The 20,044-nt window shown below is 35.8% G+C and overlaps 1 protein-coding gene across 4 annotated transcripts in view; it reads right to left on the bottom strand.

Moving 5' to 3' along the window:
* KIAA1328 overlaps positions 1-19,925 on the bottom strand; it is a 173,127-nt gene extending 153,202 nt beyond the window's left edge. The window contains exons 1-5 of one of the 4 annotated variants that reach the window (XM_081097152.1): positions 19,830-19,925; positions 13,512-13,547; positions 12,490-12,632; positions 8,387-8,481; positions 1,810-1,925 (exon numbers count right to left, since the gene is read on the bottom strand). In XM_081097152.1, coding sequence (XP_080953278.1) covers positions 1,810-1,925; positions 8,387-8,481; positions 12,490-12,632; positions 13,512-13,547; positions 19,830-19,887 — 448 coding nt within the window. In that variant the 5' untranslated portion in view covers positions 19,888-19,925. Of the gene's footprint in view, positions 1-1,809; positions 1,926-8,386; positions 8,482-12,489; positions 12,633-13,488; positions 13,548-17,458; positions 17,755-19,829 lie in introns of those variants that run through there. The other 3 variants (XM_081097150.1, XM_081097151.1, XM_081097149.1) reach the window with 3 other exon arrangements.
* Positions 19,926-20,044: the final 119 nt, after the last annotated feature.

Below are 20,044 nucleotides of genomic sequence, written 5' to 3'. Positions count from 1 at the left end.
GCTGATGGAGCAGGAATGCAAATATATAAATACCTTTGCTCTCACTCTATTTGTGTCAACTTTCACAATTTATTCTGTTTCCTTCGCATGTATAATTAAACTGATCCTTCATCCTTTTTTCACATCCAGGAAAACAGAAAGCACTTCAGCACCTACTAAATGTTAAAAATATTTGCTAAACTTCAGACATAGTCATGTTACATATTATAAATATATGTTTATTTTGAAATTATTACAGTCACATCAGTCCAATCATTTGCAGTTTTGGCTCTCACTTGTTTCTTTGCCTCCCAAGAAGCTTCTCTTGCAATTTAGATATACTAACACCAGGTGGTGGTACAGTACGATGATGTGCAGCTATAATAGTAAAATGCAAGTTTTCTCTCAAAAGCAGTAAAATGCAGATATTCTCTGATCAAGCAACACAGGTTTAACAATTCATTCACATAACAGGTATTTTTTTTAGTACATACTGAGTATCAGGTCTTGCATAAGATTCTCAGTGTACAATAGTGCATAAAGCAAAAATAATGTTCCATGAGGGAAATAGACAATAACTAAATGTATAATAGAATGTCAAGTGCCCTCAATAATCAAAGCCCGTTCACAACTATAAAAACAAAACAAAAAACTTCTTAGCAAACTGAAATGAAGCAAATTCCTCAGTGTAATAAAAGATACCTATAAAAAATCAGGTAGCTCAGTTGGTTAGCGTGTTGTCCCAATATGCCAACGGTGTGGGTTTGATCTCCAGTCAGGGCACTCACAAGAAGCAATCGATGAATGCATAAATAAGTGGAACAATAAGTTGATGTTTCTCTCTCTCTCCCCTTCTAAAATCAATAAATAAAAAAAAACTTTTTTAAACCTATAACTAACATCAATCTTAAAGCTGAAATACACATTTCTCCTAAAACACAGAACAAGATAAGGATGCTCTTTGTCATCTTTTATTCAATACATAACTGGAGGTATTGCAGTAAGACAAGAAAAAGAAAGAAAAGGCTTAAAGATTAGGAAAGAACGAAAACTATTTTTATTTGCAGATGACATAATTGTTCACACATAAAATCCTAAGGAATCTGTGAAAACAACTATTAAAATTAACAAGTGAGAATTTAGCAAGGTCAAAGATATAATCAATATAAAAATTCAACTGTGTTTCTAAATCCAACAACTGAAAGTTGAAATTAAAACTACATTGAGAACAAACTTTTCAGAATCAACAGACGCCTTCTTGCTGACTAGAATATGCACATGATGGCTGAATGCCAAGACTCTCTCAAATCAACAGTCATCCCCTGCCTTGCGCCAAAACTCAAATGTCTTTTACAATAAAAAGGAATAAACACCTATCTTGCTTTTATTACTGTTACTTCGGAAAGCTTGATCCTGACACAAATTCATAAAACATCCGTTAGTCGGTTCCAGCTAATCCTAGCCTTTTCAGCTCTGTTTCTGCATTCTTTTCCTTGAGATCTGTTCTACGCCTTGTCAGAGCAGCACATAATGAATGGTGAGATTCCTCAGTAATTCCTACCTGACTTCTTTAGCAACAAGCTTTCTTAAATTGCTTTAAACATTTTTTAAAGGATGCTCCCCCATAAATCAAAAAACATTTTGCTTCAAAACTATACCGTCTCTTCAAAAATTAATTACTGTAAACTTTTATCATCAATTCCTCTCTGTAGTTAGCATTAATTCCTAAGTATTTTTAAGAGAACAAAATAATCTTTAAGTATGGTTTAGGCATTCACGAAAGGGTCAAACTTCCTGCACATTAAAAAAGAGAACTTTCAAAAAGGATATCTTCTCTCTCTTTGATGATCAGTTCATTCTGTTCTTCCAACTGCCTTATCTTCTTCTCAAATGATTCCTGCTCGGCTTTGAGTCGTTCTTCAGTCACTTCCTTTTCCTCGCTTACTCTAAAAGAAATAAAGAAATGAAAAGAAAATGCCTGTGAGAATAAAATACAACATGTGCCTACAGCTGCAGTTTACCCAAAGTAGACTTCCTCCAGAGTATGCTTACCTATTTCAGAGGTTTCTTCAGGGCTACTCTATGCATTTTTTTAACTAACCTTTTAAAAGGCAATCTTTTACAGCTGTCCAATAAAATACGCATGTTGACTTTAAAATCAAGAATGTTTCCCATCATCAGAAGTATCTTAAATATGTAAAGTCCAACATAAGACATAGGCTCCTAATTATAATCTGGGACAGAAAAGTATCTAATTTTTACAACATTAGGTTTCATTTCTTCATTATCAAAATAGGCACAATCAATTTATTTTGATTTAGATATTTTTATACTTTTATTTAAATCCTGTCAATGACATAAACAACATATAAATCACTTAAACATTTCACTAAAAAACACAGGCAATTTTATTCTTTTTTTTTCTGGAACTGATACCCTGTATTCCTTAGTGGCATATAAATAACTACATTGGAATAAAAACACAGCATTAACATAAACCTTGCACTATATTTATTCTTAGTCCAAAAATAGGGTGGTGAAGGCCTGGGGTGGGGGTGGGCTAGAAAGGGCCCATGGGGGTTGGGGGGGGGAGAGAAGGAGACATATGTAATACTTTCAACAATAAAGATTTTTTAAAAAGGATTTTAAAGTTAAAAACACTGACGAATAGTTTTGATTCTTTAATGTCTAATTCTGAAAAATATTCCAACTCGATCCTACCAGAAAGGGGTGGTTCCTAACAAGAACACAGAAGGGGAAAAAATCTTTTAAAAAAACCCACAAAAACAGATAAACAACAACAACATTAAAAGTTATCTTAAAATGACAATCCTAATTTTCATGTATCTCTGTGCACAGAGATGTTAGACCTGAATTTGTTACTGGTGCCTGTTTCTCCAAAGAGAGTACAACGTTTGTCCTACAAGATCACACGGGGATGCGTGTAAGCGAAGTCCACACCTTTCCTTTGAGCTCCTAAGTTTACTCTCTCCCAGAACCCTCCTCTATCAGAACAATTTCTGACTTAACATGAACTCCATAGCTCTCCCTTTCTTGCTAGTCTTCTGGTGAAGATATTAAAATCAATGATATAACAGAATGAAAATTAGAATTTTTTGAATGTTCAAGAGTTGATTGCTTTTTCTTTGAAATAATGTGTGTGAAATGCATGGCACACAATAGTGTTCAAAAATAGGTTTATTTCTTCTTGCTCATCTTGACATTCAAATAATTTCCTCAGCTATATTATTTATGGTTAGCATAATATGAGGCCCATGAATGGGACTCAGGCCCCTCTTCGTAAGGGTAATCTCTAAAACTGATACAATTTCAAGAATCCAGACAACAAAACAAGGAACAAATATACCTAAATGAGGAAGATTTATACTCGGGTCTCAGGTAATCCTCCTGCCTCCCTTGTAGATTGCCAGATTTACCTTATCATGGAGGTGTGTCTCAACATTTATTTACTCCCTTTGTTCAACCTGAAAGAGATCCATGAAAACTCTAGAGTTCACTGAGGGAGTAAAAGTTGTACACACATCCCATAATGCCAGAGTCTATGATGAGCTTTTCTCAAAACTTAAAAGTGCTCTATCCAGAAAAATCACGCCTTTTAAAATTTAGATTCTGGAGTATGTTTGAAAAATGTATTGCTACACTATTTAAACAGGCCTTTTTTTTTTTTTTTTGGTCTTTTCTGTTATGCTGCTATGATTAGACTACCCTTTAGCAATTACTATGCTCTGGGAGGCTATAAAATTAACAAGCTGTGGTAAGTACAAAGTATAACACTTCTTCCATAGGCCTAGCTAAAGATACTCATGGCTTCTTTGTGGCCTATTAGCATAGTTACTATAAGCAAGCATATTAATACAGCCTTTAAAGGCAGAGGACTTGCCAATAAAACAACCTCAAGATTTGCTATCCACTCTGAAATCTATCTTCTTGTTTAATTTATGTTCAATAATATTTCCCATGAGGTATATGTAAGAGAAAATATCTGGTATCCTGATCTACATTTTTCATCAAAGCATTCTCAGACCACAAAGTAACATAAAAAGACCTAATTCTCTATCTCATTTAGAGTAGAGCAACAAGTTAATTAACAAAATGAGAAGCTAAATACAGGAAAGGGAAATATCTGACTAATAGGATAAAACAGTTAAAACTAACAAGAGGATATTCCCAGAGTTGGTTTGTTAATTATTTACAAAGAGGACAATAGCCTGTTCATAAAGTAAGATTGTTAATATTTAGTTAATGCCTCAGAGTATTTATCAAAAAGGTCCACAAAATGTACTGTTATTTAACAAGAAAAGAGAATTCATACCCTTAGAGCTGGGTGGCTGGGCTAGAAATTGTGCTGAAAGTACTGAACATCTTTGAAGTCTTAAAATTGAAGTCTTAATTTTTTATTGTACTGAGATGTACATTTAATTATGACAAAAAATAATTAGTTAAAAAAACTAAAAAAAAACACAGAATAAGTATAAAATAATAATGATCTACTTATTCTACAATAGGAAACTAATGATGTTACACTTTCTATTTTTCTTCTGAGAATGTCAAGTAGAAACAGCAAACTGTCCTTTGGGAAAAATCAGTATCTAAGCCTAAAAAAGAACCCAGTCCTCAAATGAGTTAGTGTACAAGTATTCACAGGGGAACCATGCATTATCTGACAGTGTGGGCACAGGACAAGAAATAGTGGAGATTTTTTTAGGCTTCTTCAAATATGGCTCATATACTTCAAAAAAATGCAATGTGGCCAAGATTATTTTACAACTTTTTTTTCTTTAAAAACTAAGCTATAGTACAGTTCACGCATTAGTCTATGGCAGCGATTTTCAACCTTTTTCATCCATGGCATACACAAACTAATTACTAAAATTCTGCTGCACACCAAAAAATATATTTTTTGCCAATATGACAAAAAAAAGGTATAATTTTGATTCATTCATATCAGACGGCTATTGTTATGTTGGCTGTTGTCATATTTTTTAAAATATTTTTATTTTAGAGAGAGAAACATCTATGTAAGAGGGAAACGTTGATCTGTTGCCTCCTGTACACCTCCTCCTGGGGATGGAGTCCGCAACCTGGGCATGTGCCCTGACTGAGAATAGAACCTGCAACCTTTGAGTACATGGGACAATGCCCAAGCAACTGAGCCACACTGGCAGTTGTCATTTTTTAATATGGCAATCTAAGGGAAAAGAGGTCAGTGACCCTGACTAAATGGTCAGGTATTACATGTTTTAAAAATTCTTGCAGCTGGTCTATGGTACCCTCTCCATCTTAAAAAGTCTCAGAAAAAAAAAAAAAAAAAGCAAATGCATACATGGGGAAGTTGCCATCTTGCAGCACAAACTACAATATTTTGCAAAGCCATTCATTTTTCAAGTCCCCATAAATTACACTGCTTTTCCCATCAATGCAAACAATTCATTAATTTTACTATTAAAGACTTTCTGAGGTCACTTAATTCAGCAATCTTGAACAAAAAGAATTCTCTCTATCCTTATGCCTCCAAAAATGATCAATCAATATTCCACTTATTCTTCTGCAAATGTAAATCAATGCTAGACACCTCAGGAAAATGTGATCATTTACTTCAAGTCCATATATCAAGTCATCTTTTACACTCTCTTCCACCAGCTAAATAATTCATAAAATCCCTTATGGTATCTATTCTCCATTAGCCTATTAATTTGTATGTGTACTCCATTCTTTTATTAGTGTAGTTAACACAAGTAAAAAAGTTCCCTGAGCATATATAGATTATTTAAGGAGGCATCTACAGATTATTAAAAACTCATACTAGGTTTTTTGTTTTTTAAAATCTATTTGATTTCTTGCCAAATAGCACTATATTGCTTATTCATGTTCAGGCTAAATTGAACTATGATCCATGCATATTTTTTTAATGTACTAGGCCTAACCAGTAAGTCTTTCTCTTAAGTGAATTTCTACTTTATTTTTATTCTTAGGCATATAATAACCTGCACTTGTCACTATTATCTTACATCCTGTTTGAATGAATCTATTTTCCAACATATTAAGCCAATTCTTAAATCTTATTTATATCTTCTGTTAACATTTATTTTCGTTTAGTAACATCAGTAAATCTTATAAACATCTTTTTGCTACTTTTACATATAGTACCAATAAAGATAATGACTAAAAAGGACCTCACAGCTAGATTCTCAATGTAACAGGTAAGATACAAGTAAGCCAGTCTTGGAATTTAGACATATACAGTTTTCCCACTAACACTGTTAAAGGCCATGTGTTTTTTAAAAAAGGCTAATGCTTTGTTAAAAATGCTTTTCACTTCAAAGGCACCATTAAAAAAAAAGGCTATAGTTTTCACTTTGCTTTTATATTGCATGTCACTCTATAATTGAAAAACATGCTATTTGTCTTGTACGTTGTGCTGAGAGCTACTGAATATTATATTATTCTGAAAATATGCTTGTTAATGGTCAGTGTTGGTGTTAAGCACTCTAACTTCTCCCCTAAAATAATGTTGGTGCATCTTCATAATAGCGGAAATTCTTTAAGTATGCTATACTTGAATATATCATAGGAACACACAGGTTTTCTAAATCTTCTGACACTTTCTCCATTTGCTTTAACTTTTATACAACAAAGTTTTAAATAAATAATACATGGGTCAAAGAGGAAGTCTCAAAGGAAATTTTAAAAAATACATAGGGTTGAATGAAAATGAAAATAAAACAAATCAAATATGTGGGAAGCATTAAAAGCAATCATGAGAGAAGTTTATAGCACTAAATGCTTACATTAAAAGGAGAATGGTCTCTAAGTTTCTACTTCAATAAATAACAAGTAAAAGAACAAAACAACAGAAGAAAAGAAATAGCAGAGATAAGAGCAAAAATCAATATAATTGAAAACAGAAAAAATAGAGAAAAATCAATAAAACAAAAAGCTGCTTCTTTGAAAAAAAATCAATAAAATTGATAAACCTAACAAGGCTGACAAAAATAAAAAGAGAGAAGGTACAAATCAATAATATCATAATGAAGCCCAATAGGTCCCGCAGTCACTAAAAAGATAAGAGAATACCACAGACAACTTCATGTTCATAAATTTGACATGGGACAATTCTCAAACCACAAACTCCCAAAACTCAATCAAGACAAAATAGACAACTTGAATAATTTTGTAACCATTAAAAAATTGAATTTGTAATTAAAAAGCTCTTTAAAAATAAATCTCCGGCCCAGATGATTTCACTGGAAAATTCTATAAAATATTTACAAAAGAATAAACCAATTTTGTACAATTTCTTCTAGAAAATAGAACACTTCCCAATTCATTTTATAAGGCTAGTATTACCATGATACCAAAACCAGTCTAAGCAAAAAAAAAAAAAAAAGAAAGAAAACGACAGTCCAATACCTCTCATGAATGTCAGTGTACAAATTCCAAACAAAATAATAAGGAAATCAAAATTAGGAATGTATAAAAACTGAGGTTTTTACAGGTAGCAAAGGCAAAGTCAACATTCAGAAATCAATTTGTATAATCCACCATATCAACAGCTAAAGAAGAATATACATATAATCTCACATTAATTTAGGCACAAAAAGTGTTCTACAAAATCTAGCATACAATCATAACAAACACTCTTATAAAAGTAGGAATATAAGAAAACTCCCTCAACTTTATAAAGAGCATCTATAAAAAAATCTACAGCTAATATCATACTTAATCACACACCCCCTGAAAAACCCAAATTGGAAGAAATACTGCAAAATAGCTGGCCAGTATTCTTCAAAAGTATCAAAGTCATGGAAGGCAAGGACACACATGAAAGAGACTAAGGAAACATAAAAACTGAATACAAAATGCGATACTGGAGCAGGAAAAAATATATTAGTGAAATCTGAATGCTCTGTAATTAATACTATTGGACCAATGTTAATTTTTGACAATTGCATGATGATTTATTCAGGGTGATAAATTTAGAAAAAGTTATGTGAAAGTTATGAGAGCCTTCCATACCATTTAAGAGATTTCTTGACATATACTTACATATAATAAGGTTCAACCATTTCAGGACACAATTCAATGGCTTTTAATATATTTAGAGTTCTGCAAACATCACCATAATATAATTTTAGAACATTTCATTCTCCCAAAAAGACCACTCATTCCTCTTTCTCCCAATATTTTTGCAATTTTTCTATAAGCCTAAAATTATTTCAAAATAATACAAAAAGGTAATAATAATATTACATTGAATTAAAATTTATAAATATATAATTTTTTGACACACTATATAATGAAATTTAATCAAGAAAGGAAAATGAAATTCATGTGTTTTAAAGTTCTTGATTATATAACAATGCATCTCATATAAGGTTTGTCTCACCTGGCCAGTTCTTTAATTAAATTTGCAATGCGTCTTTTGTCTTCAAGACATAAATCCTTTAATGATGCACTCTTTATTCCTCCCTTGCAGAAATTCTGAAACAGAAAAATACCTTTTGTTTAACTTTTACTAAAAACAATTTTTAAGACTCTTCAATAAATTCTTAAAATAAGTAGAGGTGAAATTTCCTAGATATCTTTTATCTTGTGGAAACACTAGTAGCCTGTTTCATTTAAAATTGACTATGAACTCAAAACAGGCTAAGGAACTGTCTGCCCATGAGGGGACATCATGAAATTTACACAGAAAAGCAGACAGAAAGAACTCAAAGCAGGAATGCCCCTGCTTAAATACTAGGGAATATTTTAAAAGACAACTTTCCCTTGGTGGACGCCACAGAAATAAACACCTAATGGAAGGAAGATACTGAGAACTTTCTTACATCACAGCCCAGCTTAAAACTAAGGTTGGCAGCAGATGAACCTGTTCTAGCCTCTCAATAACCAGAGGTTCATTCCAAAGGGTACTAGACCAAAGAGTAATTAATAATAATAATATATTTTTAAATAGCTAATAATATCTAGTGCTTACTGCATGCCAGGAATAGGCTAAGTACTTTACACTTATTAATCCATCTTATTTCCGCAACAATGCTATTAGGTGGGTATTATTCTTATTTTAAAGTGAGGATACATATCTTGTCTAGTATTAAGAAGTAGATCAAGACCAAGTTCCAGAGTCTGTGTTTTAACCACTGTACTATCCTGTCTCTGATGCTACAAAAAATTCTCCCAGTACTTGAACATCACTAACAGGGTTTTAAAGCCATGACACTCAGGGAGTCACAAGGGAGCTGGAGGTAATATGTAAAAGGAAAGAAATATAATCCTTGAAATGTATGCAACCACAAAATAGGTCAGTCCAATTATTTCTGGTAGTCAAGAATAATCCAAGCCCCTTAAAATGAAACATGGAAATACTGAGAGCCAAAGACAGGAAAGAGAGGGGAGAAGAGGAAATGAGAAAGGAATGGTAAGAAAATAAAATAAGTTTGGCTTTAGATACATCAGGCCAATTTAAGATACCAGGAGGATATACATATAGAAATGTTTAGGTAGAAAGTAAAAATATGGGTATGGCTCTTAAGTCAGAGAAAAACTAAGATTTAAAATTTAGCTATATGATATTATATAGGATGTTTAGATTTTTATTATTTTCATTATATCTTTGTTTTAAAGTTTTCCTTAAAGTTAAGAAAAGTATTAGTTTTTAAAAATCATCTACAAATCCAAGAAAAAAAATGTATGTCTAAAAGAACAAGAGTGGAATCGGAAGCATAAAATATTGTGGGGAAAAGAAAAGAAAAAGAAAAGAAAAAGTTTCAAGAAAAGTGTGGGCTTAACAGTGCAAATGACTGAAAACGCTAACAGAATGTGAAATGATGTCACTGGGTTTACAATGGGAGAAGCTGCTGATAACCCATGAAAAGACATTTCAGTAAAGGTGCAGTAAATATAAACCAAACAAAAGATTTTAGCAGCATTGTGTTTAACAGCAAAAACCTGAGAATCAGGTTTTATTCACTAGAGAATGATTTCACTGTGATATATTTATTCAATGGAATTCCATAGGTACTGGTTGCTATGCTACTGACTTTCATCTTCAAACCCTCCCTTCCACGCTCTGTTTGGTGACACTGGGGCTGAGTCCTGGAAACCTCATTTCTTCTTTGCCACATGACTCTCTGTTAAACTCTGCGAATAGGAAGAACTACTAGAGGGAGGCCAGGGGTTGTCAGAGAGAGAAAGGACACGTGCCTTCCTATTTGCTTCCTTTTCCGGCCAGTCTCAGCCCCGGCAAGAACAGCTGATTCTATTTTGCAATTTTTCGTGCCCTCACTGAACCAGCCTTTCTTTATCTTGTTTCCTCAGGGACAGCAGTCAGGCTGGTTCCCCATCACCAGAGTCCAAGTTCCAGTTCTGAGGGGTTCATCCTCAAAGCTTCCACACTTTAATAATTCCAACTTGTTCCATCTGTTCTCCCAGCCCCAGAAATGGTAACTGTTTCTTAGAGATAACTGAGTGTTTTCTTTTTGCCTTTTCAGTTCTTCAGCACCAATGTAGCAAGTATTTACTATTTTCAGTTAAAATAAATGACTAAACCCTAACTGAAATATTAGTGAAAAAAAATGAAATATAGCTATATTCAACATAAATAAATCTCATGAACATAATGTTGAGTAAAAATGCAAATCACACACTATACAAAGTATAAGCTCATTTATATAAGGTTTCAAAAAATTATAAAATTAAATATTCTTTTTTTTAAAATATATTTTATTGATTTTTTACAGAGAGGAAGGGAGAGAGATAGAGAGTTAGAAACATCGATGAGAGAGAAACATCGATCAGCTGCCTCCTGCACATCCCCCACTGGAGATATGCCCGCAACCCAGGCACATGCTCTTGGCCGGAATCGAACCTGGGACCTCTCAGTCTGCAGGCCGACGCTCTATCCACTGAGCCAAACCGGCCTCGGCAAAATTAAATATTCTTTAAAAACCAAATATATTTGGACAGTGGTCGGTAAACAACAGCTACAAGCCAAATCTGGCCCATCCCCTGTTTATTAAAACGCAGCCATGCACATTCATTTACACACTGATACATATATGGCTCTATCCACAGGACAGTGGCAGAGCTGAACATTTGAGAAAGACACAATGGGGCTCATAAAAGCTAAAGTATTTACTACCTGGCTCTTTACAGAAAAACTCGTTATGATATTATTTTCCAATGGAAGAAAATAACAACAACAATAATAATGCAGGCTAATTTTCTTTTAATGAAAACATCTTTCTTATATTTTAGGGCTTATTCATCATTAACTAACAAATGCAAATGAACAGAAATCATAAAGGACACCTAACCAAAGTACAGTTGCTGTAGATTTGATTTACTAACTCCACACAGATCAGAATGTAGGTCTTTTGAGACATACCAAGATAATACATTTTCTTAACTAAGATTTAAAGCAAGCCCAAATATTTTGGAGCTAAACACTTTATATTCATACCAAGCATCATCAAAACATTCAAGAATCCTTGGTAGCTTTTCAGAATGCGTATAAATCATCTACCCATATACATCAGTTATTGGTCATGTGGTCCCTGAGAAAGAAGATACCCTACCAAGAACTCATGGTGGCTTAACTGAGCTTAAATTAAAAACAATAACAAACAAATAAAAAAAACAGAGCCTAGCAGTCATTTCTGAACAGAGGCCTCACATAGGAACTGCACGTCAGGGAGAAGCCTGCACTAAGCTTCCTGCTTCCTGCACTGAGTTCCTGCCATCTGCGCCACCCCTCATAGAGGAGTTCCTGGAATCCTGTTTTAACCAAGTGGGCTGAAGCTTCCCAGGATGACTCCAGTGACCTAGTTGTATCACCTTCAACAGCCAACAGCGCTGCCACCCAATTAGAGCAACTCCATCCTAACCAATCAGGACAGTACTTTTGGACCAATACTGTATTTGGAGTCCTTATTTGCATGAGGACAGACCAATCAGGGACCAGGGGTGGGGACTTCAGTCATTTTAAATCAGCTCCCTTCTGGCTCTGGAAATGCACTTTCCATTTCCACCTAAGATTGAAAACTGCATTTCTCAGACTGGAGGTGAAACCCCAAAGATGTCTAACCAGAGCAGAGTAGAGCAGAGATGACTGGCACAGGGTGAAGTGGACCTAAGCAGGTAGAAAAGACCAGAATAGAGCAGAACTGCCTTGCCTAAAAGGGCCTCACCCAAAAGGGCCTCCTCCCCCCAGGGCCACCCTGCCCACTACCTCTTCACAGCCCTGCTGCTTCTAACTGAGCTATAACACTACTGAGCTGTTCCACAGCCATGCTGTTTTCATAGCTCTGATGTATCGCAACTGAGCGGTTTCGCACTATTGTTTTCTTCTTCATTGCAACCCAAATCAGGAATTCCTGTTGGCACTGAATTGGCACCAACAGCCACCAATTGACAGTCCGCAAAGAAAAATTAGTAAATGATCAACATTTATAAAAAATTGTAGAATGAGAAAACAAATAAATTACTGACCTGTTCATTTACGGAATCTCCTGCACCCTTTAAAGACTCCATGGAGATTGAAGCAGCAGTCACCTTGGAAGCCTTAAGTTTAACATTAGCTTTTGGACTCATCGACTTGTGTCTTGATCTGATATTTCCTTCTGTAGAAATCCCTAAGGATTTGCATCAAGTACGATTTCAAAATTATATCTTCTCATTCTCTTAAGCTTCCCCCCAGCCCCCAATCAACCTCTCCATTAATATCCTCTATTTTATAGGATGTGATATAGAAAACTCTTAACTTCATCTTAAGGCTCTCTTAATAAATAATAAATCATGAAAAAATTATATTTTAAATACATTAAGATTCAACTGAAATATTTTAAAAAGGTGCTGGCACATTCGTATGTCATATTGAAACCAACAAATTAAAACATGCCACAAACACACTCACTTAGGGAAATTAAAGACCTGATTTGTCACATAATTGGGGTACTTTCAATAGTCCAGTTTTACTGCTCATCTGTAATAACCAATAAACTTTAAAGAGTCTATTGCATAAACTCTATGTCAAGAAGTTTCCACACTTTTATTTGAAATATTAAATTTAGGCTCTTATTTGTAATAAAAAAGAAAATCTCTTACTCCCTAATACATAAAGTATAAGGCAGTGTTTTGAACCCTAATAGGGTTTCTTTATTTTATTTTATTTTTTTATTTTATTTTATTTTATTTTATTTTATTTTATTTTATTTTATTTTATTTTATTTTATTTTATTTTATTTTATTTATTTTATTTTATTTTATTTTATTTTATTTTATTTATTTTATTTTATTTTATTTTATTTTATTTTATTTTATTTTATTTTATTTTATTTTATTTTATTTTATTTTATTTTATTTTATTTTATTTTATTTTATTTTATTCTATTTTAGGTTCTAATGAACTGTCCCACATTCAGTTATAACTGCAAAGTTGTCCTAATGTTTCATCTTTCTCTTAACACTTAAGAAGCAAAGGAAGCTTACCAAATTAACATAGAAAATCATACCTGGAACATATACTACTGATTGTTCTTCATCAGAAACTATGCAGAAGACATGAAGGAAAACACTAGGAAAGATTGTCCATTATCCAAATGCTGCTTCGGTTCTGTGCTTTTGTTATAATTTGTAATTTTTATTTGACCTTGGAATTTATAACTAGTTTTTAAAAGTAACACTAGAAAGCAAAGTAATTGAATTAATGCAGCAAAGTTAATATTATTTTAAAGTTCATTTTTATATAGTCACAACTATATATTTTATAAAAGTTTTGGAAGGCCTTGTTCTATAAAACGTTTATTCATGCTTATTCCCAAGTGAGATATCCTATACTATAAATTCTGCTGTGCCTTTCATTTCATTGCCTTTGCAAACCAAGAGTTCAATGCTCCAGTTTGCTCATTACTGGAAAACTGAAAAGTTATTTTAGGCATGAATAAATAATTTCAAAATGAGCTTTATCTTTGAAAAACAAACACTGTTTAAGGGCAAGTCAATCATACAAACACAAAGGCATTTTTTATTCTTCGTAGTGCATACGTGAAGTGTCCCACGAGGTCCTACTATTTAACAAGTGGAAGAAATTTAAGACAAAAAAGAACTATGGTATTGTTAATTTCAAGAGGAGAAATTTAGAGAGGCTACTAAGATCATAACACTGCTTTAGAAGACAACCATTACAATTAAAAAGTATTCTTTCCAGAAACAAAATTTTACTCAGAACCATATCTAAATCCAGATATCTGTACAGTTTGTTAACACTTGTCAGAAAGAAGCATCTGAACATTTTTTCCAATGACCTAGAACATTCCAAACTTCTCTGTTCTTTGATAAAATGTTTTCTTTCCAAGATATCCAGACATATCAATTATGAGCTATTTCCTTCCAGGCAAAGTATAGAGTAAAACAGTAGATTTAATAACATGTTCAAAAAGTCCATGTATTTCAGCTCATGATCAACCTTAGTAATGGAGTCTTTTCAGAAAATGCTGATTAGATATGCCAAGGATCCCTATAGGAATTTGGGAATGCAAAGATGGTGTCTAGTTTGAGCTGCCAGCTGGTTTCTAATAGCTTTCCAGAGCAGCATATACACTCTCACAGCTTCAAGATTTTAGCTGACAACTAGTGCCCCTAAACTTCAAATTCCCTCAAATCTCAGGGATGGAGCTGGTAGTTTAAGAGGCACGTAAGACAAGAAAGCATACAAAAAATTAGACACAACCACTCCAAGAAAACTGAGAGCAACTAACACAGGAGCAGAGAGAGAATTTATAGATTCACTAACACCCAAGCTATAAAAGACCTTACAAAATGACACTGTGCAGGCTCTATTTGACAGCAAAAACTGATTCTTTATATATATACATATATATATATATATATTAGGACTAGCACACACAGTAGGTGCTCAATACATATTTAACTATTTACTGTTGGAAATATACATATGGAATAAAGAACCCAGGGGGGGGGAAATCCAAGATGATTCAGTATTTGTTCCATATGACACTGTCTTCAATTAGAAGATACACTAATGATGAATGTGCAGACTATTCTCCAAGGATGACCTATGAACTAACATAACTGAGTCCTGGAAAAGAAACTACTACATTTCCTTAGATCATTCACAAATAAACTTGCTCACAACGGGAAAAACCAACCACTGGGTGCTCCATTCAGCTGCACCTTGATTTGAAAACTCAACAAGTATATTATAGTTTCCTCTTTGCTCAGATCTTAACACCACTTCCTCATCCTTACTGCCAACTAATAACTTTGTTTCCTAAGAAAACAAACAGCCCAGCCGACTTGGCTAAGTGGTTGAGCCAACCTATGAACCAGGAGATTGGGGTTCAATTCCCTGTCAGGGAACATGCCTGGGTTGCAGGCTTAATCCTCAGTAGGGGGTGTGTGGGAGGCAGCAGATCAATGATTCTCTCTCATCATTATGTTTCTATTCCTCTCTCCCTCTTCCTTCCTCTCCCTGAAATCAATAAAAATATGTTTTAAAAAAAGAAAACAAACAAAAAACTGTAGAGACCTTCCACAAGCTTCTATTTGCAGATGACATTATAAAGACACCACCTCAAAAACTGTTACAACTACTGAACAAAATCAGTAAAGTTGCAGGATACAAAACCAATATACAAAATTCTATTGCATTTCTATACACTAATAATGAAATGCCACAGAAATGAAGAAAGCAATCCCATTTACAACTGCCTCAAAAAAGAAAAAAATACCTAGAAACAAATTCAACCAAGGAGGTGAAAGACCAGTACACTGAAAATTATAAGATGTTGATAAAATGAAATTGAAGAAGACACAAAATAAATGGAAAGATATTTCATACTCATGGGTTAGAAGAATACTGTTAAAGATATCCATACTACCCAAAGCCATCTATAGATTTAATGCAATCCTTATCAAAATTCCAATGGCATAACAATCCTAAAATTAGTAAAGAACCTCAAAAGACCTCGAATAGCCACAACCTTAAGAAAAAAGAACAAAGCTACAGACATAACACTTTCTGATTTTAAACGATATTACAAAGTTATAATAATCAAAAAGTATGATACTGGCATAAAAACAGAGACAAAAAACCCCCATGATAGCTAGCCCTTCCCAGCTTAATTTTTCTCCATAGCACCCATTATCATATACTAGTATATTTTACTCATTTCATATCACTAAAATGGAAGCACCAAGCAGGTGAAGATTTTCATCTTTTGCTCAGTGTTGTATCTGCAAACATCATAGAATGCCTGGCTCATAGTAAAGAATGAAACAGATATTTAATTTTATGGGGCACTGTCCAAAAAGCTTCAGTGTTATCTTTTTTTCCTTAACTCATTAAAAATATTCAGGTAAAACCCATTAGCTACATCCATGATAAATTTGGTTTCAATATAAAAAAATGCTAAATAAACTGACCTTAACAAAATTTTTTTAAAAAAATAAGACTAAACATATTTGAAATTGCCTCCATCCTACCTATCTTTTCTAATCATTTCTAACCTATCTTTATCTTATCTTAAGAAGCCAAATATTTACCTTCTTCAAATAGAGATTCCCAAAAAGCATACAGCTTATGGGAAAGTCAAAAAAACAAAATATATAACAAACTCATATAAGACCACTTATTGGGTTCTATATGCCACATTATAATTCTACTTTGGTTTCTTTAGAAGCACCTCAATAAGACATGTACAGCAAATTAGAAAGTATCCTTAATGCTGATATCAAATTGCAGAATTAATGCAGAAGTTAGAAACCCAAGGCAGAAGTGGTAGAGGGGAAACCGCACGTCCATCCCAGATGACCAGGACCTGAAGGAAATAAACGTAGTACTGTCCACTCTACTCTAACCTTTGAGCTTGAATCACTAACCAGCAACATATGTACACATATGTAATTATTACTGACCACATGACTTTCCTGGTTAGTACAGGCATACCTCATTTTATTGCACTTTACTCTATTGTGTTTCACAGATATTGCATTTTTTTTTTTAACAAACTGAAGGTAAGGGCCTCCTCCAGAAAAAAAGATTACAACTGGCTTTATTGCAATACACAGTGGTCTGGAACTCCACCCACAATATCTCCAAGGTATGCTTGTATATTATTTTAAGAATAAACATTACATCTTTGTCTATTTGTAATTGAAAGTCAATGGCAAGCATTATAGATACTGCAAAGTTTTGACCAGGTCTCTTATAGTTCATATTTGTCAATATCTAGTTACTAATACTGTTAATGATAGTACACTTGAGAGCATTTAAGCAATCAAATTTAAACACTGCAGAAACACTAACTTCTGATATTACCAGGAGCTATAACAAAGCAGGAAAACAGTTTATGGCTGAAGGGGCATAATTTTACTTGCAGATTTAACACATAGTTAACATGGCATGTCCATTGTTTACACATTGGGTACAAAGACATACCTTGTACAAAACAGCATTGCTGAATCATACTGTGCAGGAGATGCATAACTCAACGTTAAAAAAGAAAAGATGACATTCAGTCACAGATGATCTGTTCTCACATGATGGAAACATCTAGGATGGGAAATCTCTCAATCACACTTCTCTGTTTAGGGGAAGCACTGAACAATCTTTCAATAGTGAGAAAAGAATTCCAGATTACAGATAAATACTTTTTGGTCTTCTCCTATTGAAAGTTCTACTATAAAGTTTTTGGAGTGGTCAGGGAAGTCTGTGACAAGAAGAGATTATAATACAAAGACTCATGACTAAACGAAATGATTCATAACTATTGTTAATGCTTTTTTAGTAAAAATCAGGAACACATTCACATTTGATATTGCTTTTAAGTCCTATGGAAATATAAAATGAAAATATTTGAGGCTAAATGTTGGATAGCCTGGGGGAAACAGATGATACTGATAAACTTGCAATCCCTTTCAAATACCTGAATTTCTATAGAATGTAATCACCATCATTTTCCCCATACAATTTCAATTCTTTATGTTCAAAGGGAAGATAGTATTTTATATAAATACTAGAGGCCTGGTGCACGGATTTGTGCACCAGTGGGGTCCCTTGGCCTGGACTGTGGGATTCAGGCTCTCCACATTCCCTGAGGGGTCCTGTATTGCGAGAGGGTGGTTCTCATGTGATGCACCCCAGAATCGGGCTCCTTCCTCTCTGTTTCCGGATGCATCACCAGAGAAGTGCAGCTGCCAAGTCACTGCAGCTTGGCAGCTCCTGCATTGAGCATCTGCCCCCTGGTGGTCAGTGTGCATCATAGCTACCGGTCGAACGGTCACTTAGGCATATATAGAGAAAGGTAGAATTTAAGAGAAAAGGGAAGTTATGTAACTTCTATATGAAATAGGGAGCAATAGGACTACATGAATTAAGTGAGAGTAGAGGGTTGCTGAGTCCAAGAACATAGATTCATTTACCTACCTAATAACTTAATCAGTACCACTGTAGTAGATTGTCTCCCTTCCCCCCAAAACCATTGGTCATATGTGGTTATGAATGTGATTAAACTGAAGAAGCACATTATAAGTTAATAAACTTCAAATATCTCCTCTATCACAAAGTTGTCATGGCAGAGGCAGTGTTTCAAGAGAAAAAGACTCATCCCAATTTCCTGACTTCTTAATTCAGCTCAGTTCTCAATGCACTTATTCTCTTTGCATCCTTATTGACAGGTGAAGGAAAAATAACTTAATTTGCACAGTGCACTGGTGAGCTTTCACCCACAGTGCGTGTATAATACTTTGAGTCTCACTAACCTATCTGAGACAAGTGCTAAACACTAAGCACTGAACAGCACGGAATGCAAAAATACGCCTTGTTAATCCTAGTAACTCAAATACGGGGGACTGATCATAGAATTTTGTAAGTTTCACTGGGCGCTCAGTGGGCTGTGCAAAGAATACACAAAGTTAACAGCCATGCCTCTAACAATGCTATCACCAGTCCAAGCAAACAGATAAAACCACTCGCCTCCGCAGGCACCCAATGCACTGACTGCCTTGCTTTCCGAGTAGCACTCTTCTAAGGAACGCGGAGTCAATGATCAGGACCAAAGCTCAGGCTGGAACAGGGTACCCAACCCCGGGAAAGAACCACTTATGTCACACATCCCATCACAGCCACTGATGATGCATCTGTGGAAGGGAGACCATCACAGGAGTAAAAGCTCTACCCCAAACAATCCAAGAACTTTCCTCCTGCTCGTGGTGACCTGCAAACTATGTGCAGACCAACACGACACCCAGGCCCGATGATGGGCAGCTGATTCCACAGCCACCGCCACCAGACCGCGTCTCCGCGGAGAGCAAGCCCCGCACCTCTAGGAAAATCCCAGAGTGAAAACAAATCGTCACTGACAGGCCTAGAATCCAACAAGATCCTGACATCCTCCTACACAGCGGAGACCACGGACAAGGCTAAGACAAGACAAAAAGGCCCCCGATCACCTTCCCTCCTCCGCAAGCTGGCTGCGCACAGCTGGCCCGAGGTCACCGAGGGCGGTGTCCCCCCTGCCCCAGGCAGGGCACGACCGCTGGCCATCGCCCCAGAGCTCACCGCCGAGGCGGGCCGGGCAACATCTGCACTCAGCCCCACACCTGGAACCCCAGCCTGGGGGCGCGATCGGGCGCAGGGCCACCTAAGTCCCCCGCCAGGCGAGAAGCCCGGCGCCTGGACCGCACGGCCCCGCCCCCGGGGTGAGCGCCGCGCCTCTCCCTCCGCCGAGTCGAGTCCCACGCGACGGCTCCAGATCGCGTCCCCGCCCCGGGAGGGCGCCGGCGCCCCCTGCCAGGCGGGTAAAGGATACAGTCTCGGCTCCAGAACGCCGAGGCGCCGGGGCGGGAGGGGCGCGCCGCGTCCGCCATCTTGAAACAACCGCCACTGCGGGCGTCTGGCCGGGGCCGTCCCGCCCCGGACGCCAGGCGCCGTCCCGATTGGCCGCTGGGCGCAGAGCCCCGCCCCCGCCTGCGGGGCTGACCCCGGCGGGGCGGGAGGGTCCGGGCGGAGGCGTCGCCGAGGCTG

Source organism: Myotis nattereri, assembly GCF_964212035.1.
Source record: "Myotis nattereri genome assembly, chromosome: 8".
Classification (NCBI taxonomy): domain Eukaryota; kingdom Metazoa; phylum Chordata; class Mammalia; order Chiroptera; family Vespertilionidae; genus Myotis; species Myotis nattereri.
Note: the sequence above shows the minus strand (reverse complement) of the source record. Positions and strands in the feature narration are given on the sequence as shown.